This window comes from Populus alba, chromosome 11, assembly GCF_005239225.2.
Source record: "Populus alba chromosome 11, ASM523922v2, whole genome shotgun sequence".
Taxonomy (NCBI): Eukaryota; Viridiplantae; Streptophyta; class Magnoliopsida; order Malpighiales; family Salicaceae; genus Populus; species Populus alba.
This window is the reverse complement of record NC_133294.1, coordinates 14,790,649-14,813,944: the sequence shown is the minus strand read 5'-3', so window position 1 is coordinate 14,813,944 and position 23,296 is coordinate 14,790,649. Positions and strand designations below refer to the sequence as shown.

The following is a 23,296-nucleotide window of genomic DNA, read 5'->3' as shown; positions in this document are numbered from 1 at the left end:
AGTAAAAAAAGCCCATTAATTTAATGATTAGGTTTCCCGGTTTTTTAGCTGGAAAACCGAATTCAACCGAACCGAATCAGTTCGGTTTGAACCGGAATTCGGTTTGGTTCGGTTTGAAATTTAAAAAATATGAGGTACTTGGTTCGGTTGGTTTTTATGGTTGAAACTGAACCGAACCGAACCGTGAACACCCCTAGATACGAGTAGTTATCGAAAAATTTTATTTTTGATAATAAAAAAAAATTCATTTATCTAAATTATGTGTTTTTAATTCAAAATTTTTTATAATTAATGAGGTTGTAATGGTTTTTAGGTTAAATTTTGATAAATCAGTTATTAGTTACCCATATGTTGAAACGATGAATATTTTGAGCATATTACATGATTTTCCCGACTTAAATTTTGTTCTAACCGGATTTTAAAATAAATAAGATGAGAGTTGATTTAATATAATTTATAATTTAACTAATATAGTAAACATGTGTGGCTAACTTTTCTCTTTATCTTTCCTTTCCTATTTTAACTTTCTCGATTCTCTTAAATTTAAAAGGAAATATCAAATTTTTTAAAAAATAAAGACCAAAACTTAAAAATTCAAGAATGGAAGTGTGCTTTCCCTCGCCTCATGAACAATAAAAGAAGAAAAAGGTTGTATCTTTGTTTCTATGTTAAACATTGTCTTCGCCATGTTTAGAAGATAGGTGGTTGTGATTGTTTTTTAAAATATTTTTTATGTTAAAATATATTTAAATGATATTTTTTATTTTAAAAAATTATTTTTAAAATCAACACATCAAAATAATTTAAAAAATTAAATTTTTATTAAAAAAATGATTTTTTTAAAAACACAGGTTGGCTCGTATTTTCAAATGAATTTATAAAATAAGTATTCTTGTAGTTTAGTCTTGTGAATTTCATTTTTTTCTCTTTCTAATCTCTGATTTGAATGGAAAAACTATAATTACTTATTTGGATACTTGCTTTAAAGTTGAGGCTCTCAACATGGCCATTTTGAGATCATAAATTCCTCTTTTTTCTTTCTTTTTTTTGTTGAATCAAACACCCATTTTATCAAGAAGTGGGCTGGCCAAAATGTGCCATTTTTTTTTAAGAAACATCAATTTAGTTCTCAACCTAAATACTCATTCTCAGTTGGATCTGAAATCTTCATATTATCAATTTGGTCTTAAACACTTGAGATAATTCTTAATTAGGTCCTTTTGTTAATGCTTATTAAGGTTTCCATCAAATTTTCTTAAAAAAAATCTCTTTATTGAATAAAATATGCACTTTAGATGAAAATTATTAACCAATATTGACAAATGGATACCATGGAGAACATAAAAAATACACATTAAGGACTAATTATAGGTTTTGCCTTTTGTGTTTGAGGTTTTTTTTTTTTTTAAAGAAGAAGCTTTAACTAGGTTTGTTTCTCTATAAAAGCTCTATTTGTTTTTACGTTTCAAAAGCGTTTTAAAAAAGATATTATTTTTTTCTGTACTTCAAATTTTTTTTTTTTTGTGTGTTTTCAGATCATTTTGATATGTTAATATCAAAAAAAAATTTTAAAAAATATTATTTTGATACATATCTAAATGAAAAGTATTTTGAAAAGTAATTGCAACCACACTCCCAAACAAAAACAAGTATACACATGCGCGCGCGCGCGCACACACACTTGGTACATTACCATGTAGTGTTTCTTTTCTCACTATGGATGACAATGTTTCTTGATAGTGTTGTTTTTTAAGAACATTAGATTTTATTTCTTTATAATTTTATCATTGCATGTTATATTGACAGCATTGTATTTTTTGGGATTTGCTTCTCTTTTATCTGAAGAACATTAGATAATCTTGATATTCAATTAAAGATCAATTTTATGAATTTGAATTTAAGGTTATAGCTAAAAAATAATTGAAAGAACAAGGACCACAATAAATAAATAAAACATATCTAACTTTTCAAAGGGCACATAAAACTTCACATTGGTCCCTAAAGTTTCAAATTATTTATATATTAGTCCCTGTTGTTTGATTTTTTTAGTTTTTTTATCAAAACTTTATTTTATAACGTTCTAGTCTCTAAGAGATAAAAAGTTATTTTAACAAGAAGATGAGAGAAAAAGTGTCTACTCAATCACTTTCTAACCATTAATAAAATTAATATTGGAGTTCGCAGGCCAATTATAAAAAGATAAATTTAATGAAGATGATTTTATCCTCTAACCAAATCGAACAAAATAGATCAAGATTAATGAATTTTGCTTTGATTAGGTTTTTTAAGTGATTAAAATATATTTTTGAATTAAAAATATTTTTTTAAGGTTTAGGATATTTTTTACATGTTTTTTAAATAATAATAAGTGGAAATTTTGATTTTTTAGAGTATAAAATACTTTAGGGTCTGTTTGGTATTGCGGTTGCTGTTGTAGTTGTGGTTTTAAAAAAATTGTTTTATAAAAAGTACTTTTAGTTGAGATTGGTTTGAAAAAAATATATGTTTGGTTAAAACTGTGGTTGAAATTGAGATTGAATAAAAAGTAGTTTTAATGTGTTTGGTTAAAAAAATGTTTTTCAAATTGAGGTTATAAAACAATTTAAAAATATTCTTAATTTAAATATTGTAAATTTAACTACTATTATTACATTATGAAATAAATATTATTGATATCAAATATTTTTTATTATTCAATTAAATTATTTGTAATGTCATCACATACGAAATCTATCCAACAATGACTATATTTTTCTTGGTTTCTTAAGCATGCAACAACAAAAACTGAATTTTTGTTACGTCATTAAGCGATATCCTTCTAATTTTTTGAATAAAACACAATTAAAATAAAAATAAAAACTGAATTTTTTTTAGCTGGGTCAGACCCGACAAGAACATAATTGGAATTGCAATCAAATTTCACAAATGCTACGTCATCATGCGATATCCTTCTAATTTATGTAGTGTTATTAAATAATATTATATACAAGTTTTTCGAGTAAAACTCAATTTTTTTTTAAAAAAAAATTATAATTTCATTACGTACAAAATTCATTCGATAAGGACTATAGTTTTCATAATTTTTTGAGCGTATAATAAAATTAGATAAAATATTATCAGGAATAAAATTGAGATTACAGTACGAGTAAATTTAATTCACCTTAAATTATTATTTTTAACAAATAAAAAAAATATTATTCACGTTCACGAGTAAAATCAATTAATTACGTTGGTTTTTCAAAAAAATAAAATAAATAAATAAACTTGTCAGGTGAATAGTGCGAGTGAATTAATTCACTCGCACTGATTTTCTAAATTAAAAAAAAAAAAATAGAAAAAGAAACTGCTACAATGGAGCCATGCTCCACTGTTGAGTTTAATTTTCACATTTTACTGCTTCTTAGAAACCGCAGGTTTCATGTGGATCCTACCCATTGCGGGTGAACCGATAGAGGGCCACGAGCTCTTAACCTTTTACTTTGAACTTTGAATTCAGGCACGCTTGGACGAAGCACATTTGTGTTTGGGTTTATTCTTGTATTTTTTTTTTTCCTGGAGATCCAACGCCAACTTTCAAGTATGGACTAGATATAGAAATTGAACCAAAGATTCCTGACAAAGTCATTATAAACTCTAGCTATATCCCTTGAATTGTTAAGTTAAAATGGATGCTATTACCATCATCTGAGAACTTTTCCGCTGCCTGGAACTTGTCAAGAAGCCATGCCGGGCATATGCTAGTAACCTCACAAAAGAGTATTAGTTAGTTATAGATGACAACATGTTGAGAGAATCTAATTTATAGGGTTTTCATGAGGGGGAAAAAAAATGTATTTTTGAAATGTTAGTTTTAGGAGGAATTACTTACCAAATTTGAGTTCTTCCCTTGAATTCACATTATACCATGGTGTTAGAATAATATACTTATTTAAATAAATAAATAAACACCATTAAATGTCGTCCACGTCATCCTTCTCCTGTGTTCCATCTCGCGAATACTGATCGATTAAAGTGTGTGTGTAATTGGAATTTTATAATTTTAAAACCCAAAAAAAGAAAAGAGAAATATGAGTTCAGGGGAGGAACAGACTTTGCTCTTGGAAGATGAACTCCTACTACAGGTTTTTCATTCTCTCTCTCTCTCTTGGTGCTGATTCTTCTCCTTTGTATATATGTATTTGTAACAGATTATTGAATGTTATGGAACTTATTTCTGGGTTTTTCTTGTTTTTTTCTTCCAAATCAAGATTGAATTCAAAGAATGAATAGTAATTCAAGTTTCAAGTAATTTGTTCTTTCTTTTTTTATGCTTTTGGATATTGATGATGATTCTGTATAAATTTGTTTCTTCCACAGTCTGTTTCATAGCTAGATAAGCATCACAGACGCAGAAATCTCCAACCAGTTTTATTCTGTCTGATTTCCTGTCTGCATGTTTATGTTTGACTGCTCAAGTTGTCTCTTTTGTGATTCTTTTGTCTGTTTAGCTTTCATCAATGCGTGCTGTATCTGTCAACTTATTTTTTCTCTTCTCAAGTCTCTGCCCAAGTTTCGAGGTAGTAGCGTTTATGTGGCTTTTACTGTCTGACCTTTATAGAGAGGAGAGTTAATAGGGTGTGGGTGGTAGATGAGATGCAACAAAAGAATGTATTAAATCTACTTGCCGGCAAATCGTGCTTATGTCAGCCAAGCACAAAGGTGGACTTGGCATTTGAGTAAGGTTATTATGTCTGTGATTAAGCTTTTTCAGAAAATGGAAATGTGCTTAGTGGATTTTGTTTGCATCCATTCTAACATATACAGGTCAAAAGGGAATCGCTATTTTTGCCACTAACTAGCCCCTTCTCTTCTCTTTTCTATTTTTTCCTTTCGCTAATTTTGAACTTGCCTGAGAGATGGAAAGGGTTTTGCTTTATCTTTGAAACTCCAACAGCTTGGTGTTGCAATGTACAAGCTTTGTTTACAGGCAACTTGCCTTGCAGCTGTGACCATTGTCTCTCTCCATAGGACATTATGATTATGGATGTCTTGCAGTTGGTGGCATATGTGATAAGTGCCATGGTTTTACCAATTTTTTGGTCACCAATTACTGAGGTTAAATCTGGATAGCAAAGCTTCTGCTGGGGTGTCGTAGGGTGGAGTCATGGCTAATATAAGATTGTTTTGGTCACATTTGATGTTTTCCTTATTTGATGCTGAATTGATGAGGGATTGCTAAGTTTCAAGAATTCGATGTTAGAAGCATCATGTCCTTGTCAGATATGGCTAGCAGTCCCATGTAATGAAATACTTATGGGGCTCATTTCTAAATCTGGACGTGCAGGACTCAGTTTATTCTCGAGGAAAAGATATTCAATTAGCTTGAGATGTGGTGTCCTAGAAAATCTGATATCATTCGAGTCCAATGCTTCAACAGTTATCTGTATCTGATATCTATGTCCAAGTCCGTCTAAGAATTTTCATGAACAAATGACAATTTCTGTGATTTGTAATCATGTGTGAATAGGGGTGTGCCTTAGCTGTCAATCCTCTGCTTTCTTATATTCTTAGAATTTGGTGTGTTTCCATATTGATACAGTGGTGTCCATGTCCTGTAATTGTTTGCATGCTGCATAGAGGTTGGACCAGACACAACAGTCTTACCTCTAATTTTCTGGCGGCATTTAAAAGATCATCAGTACCCTTTTTAACACCAACCAAAATATATAACTTCATAGTTTATCTGTGATCATTATAGGTGCCCATTAAACACTGTTAAAACTAAAAACCAGTTTGCATCTTGCACCATATCTTTGTCACATGTTTTGTGTTATATTTGTAGAACGAAAATAATGGACTCCACACAGGAGATGGCTCGGTCGACATTAATGGGATGGCTGTTCTTAAGCAGAAAACTGGAAATTGGACAGCATGCTCTTTCATATTGGGTACTGATTATTATATTTCACATGAGTGCATATCCTATGCTCTTTCTGACTTCCATCATGCCACATACAGGAAATGAATGCTGTGAACGCTTGGCCTACTATGGAATTGCTACCAATCTGGTCACCTACCTTACTGGGAAGCTACATGAAGGAAATGTGTCAGCTGCAAAAAATGTTAACATTTGGGCAGGAACTTGCTGCTTCACACCACTCATTGGAGCCACTTTGGCAGATGCTTATTGGGGAAGATATTGGACCATTTTTGTTTTCTCAACAATTTACTTCATTGTAATTATGTGCTGAACTCGTTATTTCTATTCTATGCCTACATCTCTGATCAGTGCATTTCTGTTTCTTGACCATAAAGCTCAAAATCTTGCTCACATCTCTCAAGTCAATGGAGCTTCTCTGGTTCTAATTTCTTTTCATTTAGTCCAAGGGGTTGTCTACTGCTGCTACACTATATGTTCAATGGTTAGCAATAAAAAAAAAAATTGTTCTAGTTATGCCAATAAACAGTAAAACTTTTACAAAAAGCCTGAATGAAGTTTTGTTGATTATGTGAATTTTTATGTGGTAGGAAGTATAGGTACAAGGTTAAGCAAGGTCTATATTTTTCTACACCTGCACTGGTTGCTTTTACCCAGATGTAATCCATATTGTTTTCTTCAAGTGTTGGATTTCATCATGTGGATTGATGCAGGGAATGTGTACATTGACTCTCTCAGCAACTATTCCTGTATTAAAGCCAGCTGAATGTATAGGTTCTCTATGCCCTCCAGCAACTCCTGTTCAGTATGGGGTATTCTTTTTTGGCCTCTATCTGATTGCATTTGGGGCAGGTGGCATCAAACCATGTGTTTCATCATTTGGGGCGGATCAGTTTGATGCCACTGATCCTAAGGAAAGGGTAAAGAAGGGGTCCTTCTTCAATTGGTTCTATTTTTCAATCAACATTGGTTGTCTTGTATCAAGTAGTTTAATGGTATACATTCAAGACAAAGCTGGGTGGGGGCTAGGATTTGGAATTCCTGCATTGTTCATGGGCATAGCTATTGCTATCTTCTTTTCAGGCACACCCCTTTATGAATTTTGTTTAGTTTATGTGAAGAGACTAGAGAGCAAGTTTATGCTGACATATTTATTTTATCTGATATGCCAAAGGAGCACTGGGAAGAAAGTTTCAACAGACCTGTCTCTGCCTTAATGAATTCCTTTTTATTGATTTGTATTGCCTTATCCTCATTTTAGTAAGTTTGCCTCATCATTTAAAAATCCACTAAAATCTTTTCTCAAAAGAACTTAACTAAATTCCTATTTTCTCTAGATGCCTTGATAAAGCTGCTATAATGTCAGAGGCTGAGATAAAAGGTGGGGACTTTAGTGATCCATGGAGGCTTTGTACTATGACTCAGGTGGAGGAATTGAAGATTTTGATCTGCATGTTTCCGATCTGGGCTACTAGCATTGTCTTTTCTGCCGTGCATGCCCAAATGAGTACAATCTTTGTGGAACAAGGGATGCAGATGGACAAGACAATTGGTTCTTTCAACATCCCTCCTGCTTCTATGATCACAATTGATGTTATTAGTGTTATTTTCTGGGTTCCAATCTATGATAGGATCATTGTTCCAATTGCAAGGAAGTTCACTGGCAGAGAGAGGGGCTTTTCAGAGTTGCAGCGTATGGGAATTGGCTTGTTCATTTCTATGCTATCAATGACAGCTGCTGCTTTGCTAGAGATTAAGCGCTTGCAGCTTGTAAAAGAGCTTGGATTGGTTGGTGATGCTGTTGCAGTTCCCCTCAGTATCTTGTGGCAAATTCCCCAGTATATGTTGATAGGTACAGCAGAGATCTTTACATACATTGGTCAGCTTGAATTCTTCTATGAACAGTCTCCAGATGCCATGCGGAGTCTATGCAGTGCTTTGTCCCTCCTGGCTGCATCTTTGGGTAGTTACCTGAGCTCTTTTATTCTGAGCATGGTAACTTACCTCACAACCACGGGTGGGAAGACAGGATGGGTACCAGATAACTTAAATGCGGGGCACCTTGATTATTTATTCTGGCTTTTGGCTGGGCTCAGCTTCTTCAACCTGCTGATCTACACTGTTTGTGCAAAGAGATATAAAGAGAAGAAGGCCTCCTAAGGTTCTTACAAGAGGGTAGGCCTAGTAGCCCCGTGGGAAAAGGTTTGATTACAATGGTTTGTGCATAAGCAACACTTATTCTACTACGACATTATTTCCTTCCAGGTTTGAAGGAATGTATACTACGTTGGTTTAGTGCTTATAATAAAACCCTTTTGGTTTAATCCTGTACTAGTAAGATTTGTTTTGTAATGATTCAGGGGATAACAGCCAGCTTATTTGGGTGCTTTCTTGTTGAAATAATGGATACAGCAGGTGCATTTGTACAATCTGCTTTGCGTTTCCACAGACAGGTTTCTGTCGAATTAGTAGGTTAATTGCAAAATGGGAACTACTTCATCTTTTATTGTTTGGGTTAAGTTAAAGACACTTTTGAGTCCACCTGCAACAGATCTTCCCTGCATTTCTTTGGCCACTAACCACTGCTTATTGTCATACAGTTTTATTCTCATTCCCTGAATTGCCTTGTCAACATACGGTTGCCTTTCTTTTTGGATCTACTCTTGCATACTAGAGTAGTTTGAACAGATTTGTGTATAATTTTGAACAGATTTGTGTATACAACTTACAGCATCCTTATTTGCCAAAGGACTGGCACTCCATTTATTTTAAAGCAGTCTTGGAGAAAGTTTGATTCTGAGAATTGCAATTGCTGCTTCAATTTTTTTTTTTTTTGGGTAACAAAGGAACGACGTCTCTTGCAAGGAGGGGACTAGAACTGCCATTTGCATCTTCATCGAATGGCCGTCTTAAATGACTCCATTTGACTTCTAGTCATCCCGAAAGATCATTAACTAGAGCATCAATTTTCTTCTTATGGTTTCCTAATCTAACGAAGATCATGGCCACCTGTTCTTTGAGTGTCCATATTGTAAAGCAGAATGGATATGCCGGATTGTTTGCTGCAGAATGCATAAAGCTAAACGACTTGAAGAAGCAGCCATGGATCCTCTTCATTTACAATTCGTAGACAGTGGGTATGAGTTTATTAGTTTATGTAATCTGTCTTGGATTTATGCTCTTGTCTCAGGGTAAGCTCCTATTTGTTTCATTTGAGCAATGAAACTCTTTATCATTTTGTTGAAAAATAACGATAATATTAAAAATAACTCATCTCTTTTCTTTTCTTTTTTTTATTTACGTGGGTGTCCGGGTCAGCTTGCGCGCACCATGACTAATCTCACGGCTCACTGAACATCCTGCAAACCCAGTGAACATGTAAGGCACCGTGGGGATGACAGGCATGCACGGTGAGGTTTGAACCCAGGATACAGAGGAAGAAAACAAGTCTCTTCAACCGCTGGGCCAAGACCTCAAGCGCTAAAAAATAACTCATCTCTTTCAAAGCATAGTAATAGAGAGAGAGAAAGGATAACTAAATGAAGACATATAAACCCTCTAGCTTCACTAAAAAAACTCATTTGGGACTATCTGGCCATTGAAAATATTCTCAAGCTAACTATGCAAAAGCCTTCCATAATTCTGGTGATGGAAATGGATTGATAGAGTCTGCTTTGAGATGCATCTGAAACTGGGAAAATTGTTCTTTACCTCCCAAAGCTAGGCTCTTTACTTTTTCATCCTTGAATGGTTTTGATAAATCCCAATGCAATCTTATCAACAGCTTGCCCTACAATACTTCTCTCTCCGTTTCTCCTTTATCAGATATAATGCTCCAAAAAATCCTCAAAAGCCAACCACATAGCCGATAAACACCATTCCATAAAGTAGTAGTAACCTTTCTCTAGAATCCTCAAAACCAGCATCTTCTTGATTAAGGGAGGAAGCGTTCAAGTTGCAGAGTAGCTAGCACCACATAAATATTCATTCCCAAGGTATACTGAAACATCCTCATTCAATGTATCAAACCGCACACCCGATGGAATCTCCCGCTCAGATTGTCGCGGGAAAAGTTCATAGCAGTGATGAAAAAGTCCAACAAATTAATGGATGCAGGGATATTCTGCCCACTCAAGTTATTGAAACTTAGATCCAATGATTCCAAGCCACTCATATTTCCTATGATGTTTGGAATCTCACCATGTAGACCATTCCAGGAGTGTTTGAGCATGAAGAGCCCCCTTAAAAGGCCTATTTCCCGGGGAATGTTTCATTCCAAAGCTTTTTTTTTTTTTTTTTTTGAATTACGTAGATGTCCGGGTCAGCTTACACGCACCACGACTAATCCTATAGCTTATTGAATATCCTGCAAACCTAGTGAACATGTAAGACACCGCGAGGGTGACAGACGTGCACGGTAAGGTTTGAACCCAGGATGCAGAGGAAGGGAACAAGTCCCTTTAATCGCTGGGTCAAAACCTCAAGTACATTCCAAAGCATTTTTTGTATGTGTGGATCGACCGCATCGAGCTGGTATGTGAATCCTTTATATGTCATGCTCAGATCATCAACACCAGAAAGTGTGAATAAAATCATAAAACCAAGGGTTCCGGACGTCTGCAGCTACAACATGGAGTGTGTTGGAACAACGTCTTCCATGCCAACTGCAGCAGTTTTTACCTTGCCATGAAGACAGCTGATAAGACGGGTGTGTAAGATATGATTTGAAATTTGACAGTGCTGCTCTTTCAAAATCATGGCCACCAGTAATAAGTGACAAATTTGAAAGTAGGAAAATGAAGAAACAAACAAGACTTCGAAATGGTTTTTTTGAAACAAAAAATTATTATGATCATGAAAACGAGAGTCAATAAAAAAATTTAAAATTTATAAATCAATAATCTTTCCAAAACTATATGAACAAAATATGAGAACAATAAATTTTAAAACATTATATAAAAACATTTACAATAAAAAAATTAATAAAATAGATACTTTATTTTCATTCAATATTAATGAGCAAGTTATTTTCAAAATCCTATATACGAGGCTCACATATAATTATCTATAAAACAACCACTAATATTATCATAAAAAACCCATAATATTCTTAAAAACAAATGCATATTTCTTAATTAGCAGCATGCTTTTTAAATAAAAAAAAGAGATAATTAAAATAAAAATTTATTAAAATTTTAATTATTTGAAATAAGTAGGAAAAATGTATCCCTTCAAACATTATTTTCTTACTAATGTGTCTCTTTATTATTTTAACAAAAACATATATTTTAATTGCAAACACTTTTTTTTTAAAATAAAAACCCAGCATAATCTCAAAACCAAGTTTTAATATAAATATTAAAATAATGTCTCAATATTCTATGTGATTGAAGACAAAAAAAAAAATTAATTGATGTAATAGAATAATGTCAAAAATCTATATATATAAAAACATAGATATTATTTTAATAGAATACCCATGAGCTTTTTTTGTTGCATACATAATAATTGAAAAGGAATTTATTAGCATTATCATAAAAAGTATAATATTATTTAATAACTATTATAAAATTTTCTAATAAATTAAATATAATGTTAAGTGTTTTTTTTTTATGATGCATTTCAATCAAAATCTAAAAATCATAAAAAAAAATACCGTAGTAAAAGGCAATCATCTGATTAAAGGACTTGAACCCGCAGCCCAACAAAAACAAGGCCTGATGCTTGTGGGTTTCAATTCCAAGCCATGTAATTAACATTAAAGGACTTGAACTCGCAGCCCAATAAAAACAAGGCCTGATGCTTGTGGGTTTCAATTCCAAGCCATGTAATTAACATTTTCTTATATTTTTTTAAAGGTTAAGGGTGTACAATATATTACTAGCTTTTTTGAAGAAAATATACATAAAACATTGTCGTTTTATTTATTTTTCTAGATTTTGATTACTAGAGAGGCGGCTAAAAAGTTGTGTCAGGGGTTTTTTGGATCCAAAAAATCATTTCTTATTTATTTTCACATAAAAACACTAAGCAACTTAATAAATCAATTTATAACCTCAAATCCCCTAAATTGATCAAAAATAATAAAATTAAACCAAATAAAAAAATTCTTTCTTGTTTCTAAAAACACCTTAATTAAACTCATTTTATATACCAAGATCAGCCTTTTGATTATGGCTAATTTCTCTCCCTTTCTGTTTTTCCTTCTCTATTTGATAGTGACTTTCTCAATTCTCTTAAATTTGAAAGGTTAAAACATAAAACAAATAAAGTTGAGGATTAAAATATCAAATCTTTACAAAAATAAAGACCAAAACTTAAAAATTCAAGAATAGAATGTGCTTTCCCTTGCCTCATGAACAATAAAAGAAGAAGAAAAAGGTTGTCTCTTTGTTTCTATATTAAACGTTGTCCTTATTATTTTGGTTTTTTTAATTGATAAAATCAATTCCTATTTTATAAGATGGAACATTAATTCAAAGTTGGGACATTTTTTGACATTACAAATAAGATGTATCACATAAATTAAAAGGAATTATTAGACTTTAAATCATGTAACATGGAATTAAAAATGAAAGTTCAGTTATCAAAATGAGTAATTATAGAAGGATCTGAAAAAATAAAGAGGACGAATTAGATGTACAATATCAATATGCAATACACCTAGGTATAGGGTCTTTTTAGAAATATGGTTGTGATTGTTTTTATATCAAAATGCATTAAAATGATATTTTTTATTTTTAAAAAATTATTTTTGAGATCAACGTATTAAAACGATTTAAAACACATAAAAAAAATTAATTTTTAGTTAAAAAAAATTAAAACTTTTTAAAACACAAATTGACCCATATTTTCCAAACAGGCTTATAGAGTACATATTCTTATAGTTTAGTCTTGTGAATTTCTTTTTTTTTTTTTCTTTCTAATCTTTATTTAAATGGAAAAGATATAATTATTTTATTTGGATACTTGCTTAATGCTAAATACCATCTCTACGGTTGAGGCTCTCAACATGGCCTTATTGAGATCATAAATTCCTTTTTTCCCCCCCGGAATCAAACACCCATTTTTATCATGAACTCAACATCACTTGAGATAATTCTTAATTAGGTCCTTTTGTTAATGCTTATTAAAGTTTCCATCAATTTTTCTTAGAAAATAAATCTCTTTATTGAATAAAATATGCACTTTAGATGAAAATTATTGACCAATATTGACAAAAGGATACATGGAGAATATAAAAAATACACATTAGGGACTAATTATAGGTTTTACCTTTTGTGTTTGAGGGGGTTTTTTCTGTAAAAAAGAATAAGTTTTAATTAGATTTGTTTTTCCATATTTGTTTTTGCGTTTCAAAAATGCATTTGAAAAGAATTGAAATTTTTTTTATTTTTTTTTTACTTCAAATTAATTTTATTTTTTGTTTTTAGATCATTTTAATATGCTGATATCAAAAATAATTTTTTAAAAATAAAATAAAAAAATATTATTTCGATACATATTTAAATGAAAAATACTTTGAAAAATAACTGTAACCACACTCTCAAATATAAAATACTAACATATAAACTTTGTACATTACCATGTAGTGTTTCTTTTTTCACTATGGATGGTAATATTTCTTGACTAATGTTATTTTTTAAGGTTATATAATTTTATTTTTTTTTATATATAATTTTATCCTTGCATGTTATATTGACAACATTTTATTTGTTGGGATTTGCTTCTCTTTTAATGTTTTTAAAGAATATTAGATAATCTTGGTATTGAATCATTTTACAAATTTGAATTTAAGGTTATAGCTAAAAAGTAATTGAAAGAACAAGGACCACAATAAATAAATAAAACATATCTAACTTTCCAAAAGGCACATAAAACTTCACATTGGTCCCTAAAGTTTCAAATTATTCATATATTAGTCCTTGTTGTTTGAATTTTTTTTATTTTTTTAATCAAAACTTTATTTTATCATGTATTAATCTTTAAGAGATAAAAAATTATTTTTATAAGAAGATGAGAGAAAAAGTATATACTCAAACACTTTATAACCATTAAAAAAAAACTAATATCGGAGTTAGTAGGGTAGTCATAAAATGAGAAATTTAATAAAGATAAAACCAAATAGAAAAAAATAGATCAAGAATTGTTGGGTATGCAACCAAAGTCCCACATTGACTAGAAATGGGGAGGATCAATGGTATATAAAGATGAACAAATATCTCCATTGGTATGAGGCCTTTTGGGGTATAGCCCAAGAGCAAATCCATGAGGGCTTAGGCCCAAAGTGGACAATATCATACCAATGTGGAGAAAGTGGTGTCCGTAGTCCCTTCAAGTGGTATCAGAGCCTTGCCCCGGAGTTAGCCATGATGGATGAATCCTCGAAATGCCGAACAAAAGGTGGTGGGCCCCCAAGAAAATCACGATATAATCCGTGGATCAGCTCTATTGGATAGGCGGTGTCACGACCCGAATCCCGGATCCGTGACCGGCAACGTAGGAGCGGTGTCGAAAGGACACCTCACCTACGCTAAGCCTCAGAACGGACATATCAAAAGAACAATTTGTTCAAAAATACGCAGCGGCTCATAATATTCAGAAATATTATATTATTCAAATACTGATGAAACCGAAAGATAGTTATTAAAACAAAAATAATAATTCATAATACTCATTACATTGTCAAAATTCAAATTTAATTAAAACAAGGTAACAGTGGAGCGTCTAAGACATCAAATCAAAACTGAAAGGAAAGCCTCGCGAACAAGCAAGGCATACCGACCAGAACTGAAGAAGCGGAAACACTCAACAAAGTTCCAGAAACTAAGAACCTGAAATAATATTAAAAATGAGAGGTGAGTTCAACCAACTCAGTGAGAGAATAACATTTAATATACATTTTAGATATTTCAGATATTAATAAGTTGTAAGATGATTTATCTTAATATACATATACATATACATATATTTATACATATACATATACATATACATATACTTACTAAACATATTATCATAACGTAACATATAGTTATCATAACGTAACATATTATTATAACGTAGTGGATTACATGTCAGAGATCAGATGACACCCGAAGGTGACCAGATGACACCCGAAGGTGACCAGATGACACCCGTCGGTGACCACTGTGGGATGATCAATCACCACAGGCTGATGCCTCTCTCACCAGCTAGGTAACAGAATACTATGTGCACACAGGCTAACTATTCTCCGTTAGCATGGAGTACTGACAAGTCCCATATCAAGGCATAACAAATATTCACATAATCATCAAAGAAACGTATATCATATCAAATAGAATTTACTTTAACAAATTGCGAGTGAAAATTCAATAATAAATTAGTACTCGGAAAATAAAGCAACATATATAAATATTCAAGAAATTTACTAGTTGTACTCATTGTATAATCAACATACATATTTATTTATATTATATGCATATTAAAGATTATTCCACTCACCCGGAAAATATAGAACTAAAAGGAATGTCGGACGAAAGACCCGAAAATCCTATTAAGGATCGTTAGGAGAACCTACAATAAATATATGAAATATACTCAAAAACAAATCAAACAAAAGATACCAATGCATAAAATAAACTGGGCTTAATCTCTCGAGTTTAGGGACTAAAACGACAATTTTCCAAAACAGGGACCAAAATGTAATTTTACCAAAATTGAGGACCGAATTGTAAATACATAATCATACTGAAATTTATCCATAATTCGTCCTTATCTTTGTCCAGAATCTTGAATTATGCCCCAAGGTCCAAAATGTGATTTTATCAAACTTTTAGGGGTCAAATCGTAATTTGTCAAATTGGAGGACCAAACTGAAAAATATTAATTATACTGGAATTTTGCCTTTAAATCATCCTCAGTTCTGTTCAGAACCTCAATTTATGCCCCAGGGACCAATCTGCAAAATTTCCAAAGTTCAGGGACTAAACTGCAATTTCTGTAAATTGAGGGACCAAACTGAATTTTCGTCATCTTCAACCTCAAACCCAGAATTTCAACAGATCACCTACTGCTATTTCCAGATTTATACCTCAACTTCATCATTCAATTCAACCATAACTCAAAATCATCATATTTCTCTACAATCTCTCCAATTCAACTAAATAATCAAATACCCACATCAATCAACCCCTTAATTCAAACTAATTCATCAATAAACTCAAAATTCAAAACTCTAAACTTAATCAAAAACCGAAATTTAAAGCTAAATAAAACATATTATACATATTCAAGCATAATTCTTACCCTTTTACTTGTTTTCTTCAACCTTTTCCTTTTCCCCTTATTTTCCCCTCTTTTCTCTTCTTCTTCTTCTTCTTCCTCTCTTCTCTCCTGCCGGTTCTCTCTCCAAATTCAGATCTTTTTTTTTTTTTTTTCTTCTTCTTATATATATTTATCAACTATTGGTCAATTACCACACTACCCCTCAATCATTTACCCTCTCTTTAAGCCTCCAAGGGCTTTATTGTATTTTCTCATTCCTTTTTATTACAAAACATCACAGGCGGTGTGCTCCTGGTCCTTCACGGACGTGTCCTGGCTCCAACACGGTGAAGAGGAGTTGACCTAGAAAGAGCAAACTCTCAAGTCAGGTAGTGCTCTCCGGATGCTTCATGGACGTGTCCTAACCCCAACATGGTGAAGTGAAGAATGAAGAATCATGGTTGATAGAGAGTGGACGGATAAATGATCGTTTGAGGGGAGGCTCGGTGGTCCTTTGTTTGAGGGGAGGATTGTTGGGTATGCAACCAAAGTCCCACATTGGTTAGAAATGGGGAGGATCAAGGGTATATAAAGATGGACAAATATCTCCATTGGTATGAGGCCTTTTGGGGTATAGCCCAAGAGCAAATCCATGAGGGCTTAGGTCCAAAGTGGACAATATCATACCAATGTGGAGAAAGTGGTGTCCGTAGTCCCTACAAGAATAATGAATTTTGATTTGATTAGGTTTTTTAAGTGATTAAAAGATATTTTTGAAGTTTTAGGATATTTTTTACATGTTTTTAAATAAAAATAAGTTGGAATTTGATTTTTTGAAGTATAAAATACTTACAGGGCCAACAGCTCTTAACCTTTTACTTTGAAATCTAGGCACGCTTGGACCAAGCACACGTGTGTGTAGGTTTATTCTTGTATTTTTTATTTATTTATTTATTTATTTATTTTTTGTCTGGAGATCCAACGCCAACTTTCAAGGATGGACTAGAATCTAGATGGAGAAATTGAACCAAAGATTCTTGAAAAAGTCATTATAAACTCTAGCTATATCCCTTGAATTGTTAAGTTAAAATGGATGCTATTACCATCATCTGAGAACTTTTCCGCCGCCTGGAACTTGTCAAGAAGCCATGCCGGGCATATGCTAGTAACCACACAAAAGAGTCTATTAGTTAGGTATAGATGATAACATGTTGAAAGAATCAACTTTATAGGATTTTTATGAGGGAAAACAAATGTATTTTGAAACGTTAGTTTTAGGAGGAATTACTTACCAAATTTGAGTTCTTCCCTTGAATTCACATTACACCATGGTGTTAGAATAACATACTTATTTAAATAAATAAACACCATTAAATGTCGTCCACGTCTTCCTTCACCTGCGTTCCATCCCGCAAATACTGATCGATTAAAGTGTGTGTAATTGGAATTTTACAGTTTTAAAACCCAGAAAAAGAGGAGAGAAATATGAGTTTAGGGGAGGAACAGGCTTTGCTCTTGGAAGATGAACTCCTAGTACAGGTTTTTCATTCTCTCTCTCTCTCTCTCTTGGTGCTGATTCTTCTCCTTTGTATATACGTATTTGTAACAGATTATTGAATGTTATGGAACTTGTTTCTTTTTCTTCCAAAACAAGATTGAATTCAAAGAATGAATAGTAATTCAAGTTTCAAGTAATTTGTTCTTTCTTTTTTTATGCTTTCGGATATTGATGATGATTCTGTATAAATTTGTTTCTTCCACAGACTGTTTCATGGCTAGATAAGCATCACAGACGCAGAAATCTCCAACCAGTTTTATTCTGTCTGATTTCCTGTCTGCATGTTTATGTTTGACTGCTCAAGTTGTCTCTTTTGTGATTCTTTTGTCTGTTTAGCTTTCATCAATGCGTGCTGTATCTGTCAACTTATTTTTTTCTCTTCTCAAGTCTCTGCCCAAGTTTCGAGGTAGTAGCGTTTGTGGCTTTTACTGTCTGAGCTTTATAGATAGGAGAGTTAATAGGGTGTGGGTGGTAGATGAGATGCACCAAAAGAATGTATTAAATCTACTTGCCGGCAAATCGTGCTTGTGTCAGCCAAGCACAAAGGTGGACTTGGCATTTGAGAAAGGTTATGTCTGTGATTAAGCTCTTTCAGAAAATGGAAATATGCTTAGTGGATTTTGTTTGCATCCATTCTAACATATACAGGTCAAAAGGGAATCAATATTTTTGCCACTAACTAGCCCCTTCTCTTCTCTTTTCTATTTTTTCCTTTTGCTAATTTTGAACTTGCCTGAGAGATGAAAAGGGTTTTGCTTTATCTTTGAAACTCCAACAGCTTGGTGTTGCATTATACAAGCTTTGTTTACAGGCAACTTGCCTTGCAGCTGTGACCACTGTCTCTCTCCATAGGACATTATGATTATGGATGTCTTGCAGTTGGTGGCATATGTGATAAGTGCCACGGCTTCACCAATTACTGAGGTTAAATCTGGATAGCAAAGCTTCTGCTGGGGTGTGGCAGGGTGGAGTCATGGCTAATATAAGATTGTTTTGGTCGCATTTGATGTTTTCCTTAGTTCATGCTGAATTGATGAGGGATTGCTAAGCTTCAAGAATTCCATGTTAGAAGCATCATGTCCTTGTCAGCTATGGGTAGCAGTCCCATGTAATGAAATACTTATGGGACTCATTTCTAAATCTGGACGTGCAGGACTCAGTTTATTCTAGAGGAAAAGATATTCAATTAGCTTGAGATGTCGTGTCCTAGAAAATCTGATATCATTCGACTCCAATGCTTCGACAGTTATCTGTATCTGATATCTATCTCCAAGTCCGTCTAAGAATTTTCATGAACAAATGACAATTTCTGTGATTTGTAATCATGTGTGAATAGGGGTGTGCCTTAGCTGTCAATCCTCTGCTTTCTTATGTTTTTAGAATTTGGTGTGTTTCCATATTGATACAGTGGTGTCCATGTCCTGTAATTGTTTCCATTCTGCATAGAAGTTGGACCAGACACAACCGTCTTACCTCTATTTTTCTGGTGGCATTTAAAAGATCATAAGTGCCCTTTTTAACACCAGCCAAAATATAACTTCATAGTTTATATGTGATCATTATAGGTGCCCATTAAACACCGTTAAAACTAAAAACCAGTTTGCATCTTGCACCATGTCTTTGTCACATGTTTTGTATTATATTTGTAGAACGAAAATAATGGACTCTACACAGGAGATGGCTCGGTCAACATTAATGGGACGGCTGTTCTTAAGCAGAAAACTGGAAATTGGACAGCATGCTCTTTCATATTGGGTACTAATTATTATATTTCACATTAGTGCATAGCCTATGCTCTTTCTGACTTCCATCATGCCACATACAGGAAATGAATGCTGTGAGCGCTTGGCCTACTATGGAATTGCTACTAATCTGGTCACCTACCTTACTGGGAAGCTACATGAAGGAAATGTGTCAGCTGCAAAAAATGTTAACATTTGGGCAGGAACTTGCTACTTCACACCACTCATTGGAGCCACTTTGGCAGATTCTTATTGGGGAAGATATTGGACCATTTTTGCTTTCTCCACAATTTACTTCATTGTAATTATGTGTTGAACTCGTTATTTCTATTCTATGCCCACATCTCTGATCTTTCTATTCTATTCTTTCTCCACATTTCTGTTTCTTGACCATAAAGCTCAAAATCTTGCTCACATCTCTCAAGTCAATGGAGCTTCTCTGGTTCTAATTTCTTTTCATTTAGTCCAAGGGGATGTCTACTGCTGCTACACTTTATGTTCAATGGTTAGCAATAAAAAAAAATTGTTCTAGTTATGGCAATAAACAGGAAAACTTTTATAAAAAGCCTGAATGAAGTTTTGTTGATTATGTGAATTTTTATGTGGTCGGAAGTATAGGTACAAGGTTAAGCAAGGTCTATATTTCTATACACCTGCATTGGTTGCTGTTACCCAAATGTAATCCATATTGTTTTCTTCAAGTGTTGGATTTCATCATGTCGATTGATGCAGGGACTGTGTACGTTGACTCTCTCAGCAACTATTCCTGTATTAAAGCCAGCTGAATGTATAGGTTCTCTATGCCCTCCAGCAACTCCTGCTCAGTATGGGGTATTCTTTTTCGGCCTCTATCTGATTGCACTTGGAACAGGTGGCATCAAACCATGTGTTTCATCCTTTGGGGCGGATCAGTTTGATGACACTGATCCCAAGGAAAGGGTAAAGAAGGGGTCCTTCAATTGGTTCTATTTTTCAATCAACATTGGTTGTCTTGTATTAAGTAGCTTAATGGTATACATTCAAGACAAAGCTGGGTGGGGGCTAGGATTTGGAATTCCTGCATTGTTCATGGGCATAGCTATTGCTATCTTCTTTTCAGGCACACCCCTTTATAGATTTCAGAGGCCAGCGGGGAGCCCAATTACTAGAATGTGCCAAGTTGTGGTTGCATCATTCCATAAGAGGAATTTGGAGGTTCCCCAAGACATTAGTCTCCTATATGAAACCCAAGAAAAACACTCAACCATTGAGGGAACCTGGAAACTAGCGCACAGCAATGAATTGAAGTATTTTTCTTCTTCTTTCTCCTTACCTGATCTACTTTCCTCAGTTTTGAACTGGCCATTCTATTTGATGTGCGTTTTTGCTATCAAAATTGATTGTCATCCAGTGAAATAGTGATTTACATATGCAAGAAGAGTTGAATCTTCTGTTTTGTTCTGTATGCAAATTCAAAAGTTGATCATCAAATGTGAATAGTGGTTAAGAATGGCCTTTCTAGTTAACACTACAATGCCTTATTTGAGGCAAGTTCAAGCATAACTTATAAATCATGCAAGCATAGTGTGTGCACAGAAAATTTTCATATTCTGTGAAGTTCATATCCTCTCTTATTTTAGTTGTTAACAACTCATGTTTGTGTAAGCTTACACTATGCAGTTATATGTTTTTTTGCTACCACTTTATTAATGTATTAACGCACGCCCACTGTCGAACTCTGCTCACTCTTCCCCTTCTAATATCTTGTCATGGTTCCCCTCATTGCATTCTTTGAAATATATATTTATTAACCACGCAAAAGAGGCTTAAATAATGGCATGTTATTTTGTGGAATACTTTGTTTTTATTCTCTATCTGGCAGCAGAAGAATCACTGACTTTTCAGTTGAATTGATTTTTGGCAGTCTGTTATTAGACATATGGTCCTTTATCTGTTCGCCTTTCCTCTGAACTTCGTCTTTACAAGGTCTACTTGCAATTTCATTTGGTGTTGAGACTACATATTAATGGGAATTTTGTTTAGTTTATGTGAAGAGACTAGAGAGCAAGTTTATGCTGACATATTTATTTTATCTGATATGCCAAAGGAGCACTGGGAAGAAAGTTTCAACAGACCTGTCTCTGCCTTAATGAATTCCTTTTTATTGATTTGTATTGCCTTATCCTCATTTTAGCAAGTTTGCCTCATCATTTAAAAATCCACTAAAATCTTTTATCAAAGGAACTTAACTAATTCCTATTTCCTCTAGATTCCTTGATAAAGCTGCTATAATGTCAGAGGCTGAGATAAAAGTTGGGGACTTCAGTGATCCATGGAGGCTTTGTACTATGACTCAGGTGGAGGAATTGAAGATTTTGATCCGCATGTTTCCGATCTGGGCTACAGGCATTGTCTTTTCTGCTGTCCATGCCCAAATGAGTACAATCTTTGTGGAACAAGGGATGCTGATGGACAAGACAATTGGTTCTTTCAACATCCCTCCTGCTTCTATGACCACAATTGATGTTTTTAGTGTTATTTTCGGGGTTCCAATCTATGATAGGATCATTGTTCCAATTGCAAGGAAGTTCACTGGCAAAGAGAGGGTCTTTTCAGAGTTGCAGCGTATGGGAATTGGCTTGTTCATTTCTATGCTATCAATGACAGCTGCTGCTTTGCTAGAGATTAAGCGCTTGCAGCTTGTAAAAGAGCTTGGATTGGTTGGTGATGCTGTTGCAGTTCCCCTCAGTATCTTGTGGCAAATTCCCCAGTATATGTTGATAGGTACATCAGAGATCTTTACATACATTGGTCAGCTTGAATTCTTCTATGAACAGTCTCCAGATGCCATGCGGAGTCTATGCAGTGCTTTGTCCCTCCTGGCTGAATCTTTGGGAGATTACCTGAGCTCTTTTATTCTGAGCATGGTAACTTACCTCACAACCACGGGTGGGAAGACAGGATGGATACCAGATAACTCAAATACGGGGCACCTTGATTATTTATTCTGGCTTTTGGCTGGGCTCAGCTTCTTCAACTTGCTGATCTTCACTGTTTGTGCTAAGAGATATAAAGAGAAGAAGGCCTCCTAAGGTTCTTAATTACAAGAGGGTAGGCCTAGTAGCGCCGTGGGAAAAGGTTTGATTACATTGGTTTGTGCATAAGCAACACTTATTCTACTACAACATTATTTCCTTCCAGGTTTGAAGGAATGTATACTACGTTGGTTTAGTGCTTATAATAAAACCCTTTTGGTTTAATCCTGTACTAGTAAGATTTGTTTTGTAATGATTCAGGGGATAACAGCCAGCTTATTTGGGTGCTTTCTTGTTGAAATAATGGATACAGCAGGTGCATTTGTACAATCTGCTTTGCGTTTCCACAGACAGGTTTCTGTCGAATTAGTAGGTTAATTGCAAAATGGGAACTACCCCACTTCCACTTCATCTTTCATTGTTTGGGTAAGTTAAGACCCTTTTGAGTCCACCTGCAACAGATCTTCCCTGCATTTCTTTGGACACCAACCACTGCTTATTGTCATACAGTTTTATTCTCATTCCCTGAATTGCCTTGTCAACATACGGTTGCCTTTCTTTTTGGATCTACTCTTGCATACTAGAGTAGTTTGAACAGATTTGTGTATAATTTTGAACAGATTTGTGTATACAACTTACAGCATCCTTATTTGCCAAAGGACTGGCACTCCATTTATTTTAAAGCAGTCTTGGAGAAAGTTTGATTCTGAGAATTGCAATTGCTGCTTCAATTTTTTAGAATCTCACCATGTAGACCATTCCAGGAGTGTTTGAGCACGAAGAGCCCCCTTAAAAGGCCTATTTCCCGGGGAATGTT

The 23,296-nt window shown here is 33.9% G+C and overlaps 1 protein-coding gene and 1 long non-coding RNA gene across 4 annotated transcripts; one reads left to right on the top strand and one right to left on the bottom strand.

The window, feature by feature from the left end:
• The first annotated feature begins 3,584 nt into the window (after positions 1–3,584).
• Positions 3,585–22,826, top strand: LOC118038368 (protein NRT1/ PTR FAMILY 8.3). Of its 3 annotated transcripts, XM_035044696.2 has the most exons (6): positions 3,597–4,121; positions 5,822–5,927; positions 5,998–6,215; positions 6,631–7,121; positions 7,179–7,181; positions 7,255–8,346. In XM_035044696.2, exons 1-6 carry the CDS (start codon positions 4,068–4,070, stop codon positions 8,075–8,077), a joined length of 1,695 nt encoding a protein of 564 aa, XP_034900587.1. In that variant the 5' UTR covers positions 3,597–4,067; the 3' UTR covers positions 8,078–8,346. The 3 variants fall into 3 exon arrangements, with proteins under 3 accessions (XP_034900584.1, XP_034900587.1, XP_034900585.1); XM_035044693.2 differs by lacking the exons at positions 5,822–5,927; positions 5,998–6,215; positions 6,631–7,121; positions 7,179–7,181; positions 7,255–8,346 and adding exons at positions 19,373–19,478; positions 19,549–19,766; positions 20,198–20,751; positions 21,714–22,826 and having other exon boundaries at positions 3,585–4,121; XM_035044694.2 differs by lacking the exons at positions 3,597–4,121; positions 5,822–5,927; positions 5,998–6,215; ... (1 more) ...; positions 7,179–7,181; positions 7,255–8,346 and adding exons at positions 17,214–17,704; positions 19,373–19,478; positions 19,549–19,766; positions 20,198–20,751; positions 21,714–22,826.
• On the bottom strand, positions 14,504–16,334 carry LOC140956183 (uncharacterized). The gene is made up of 3 exons (XR_012171285.1): positions 16,208–16,334; positions 15,404–15,475; positions 14,504–14,751 (listed from the first exon to the last, which is right to left on the bottom strand). It is a non-coding gene; the product is annotated as an uncharacterized lncRNA (long non-coding RNA).
• Positions 22,827–23,296: the final 470 nt, after the last annotated feature.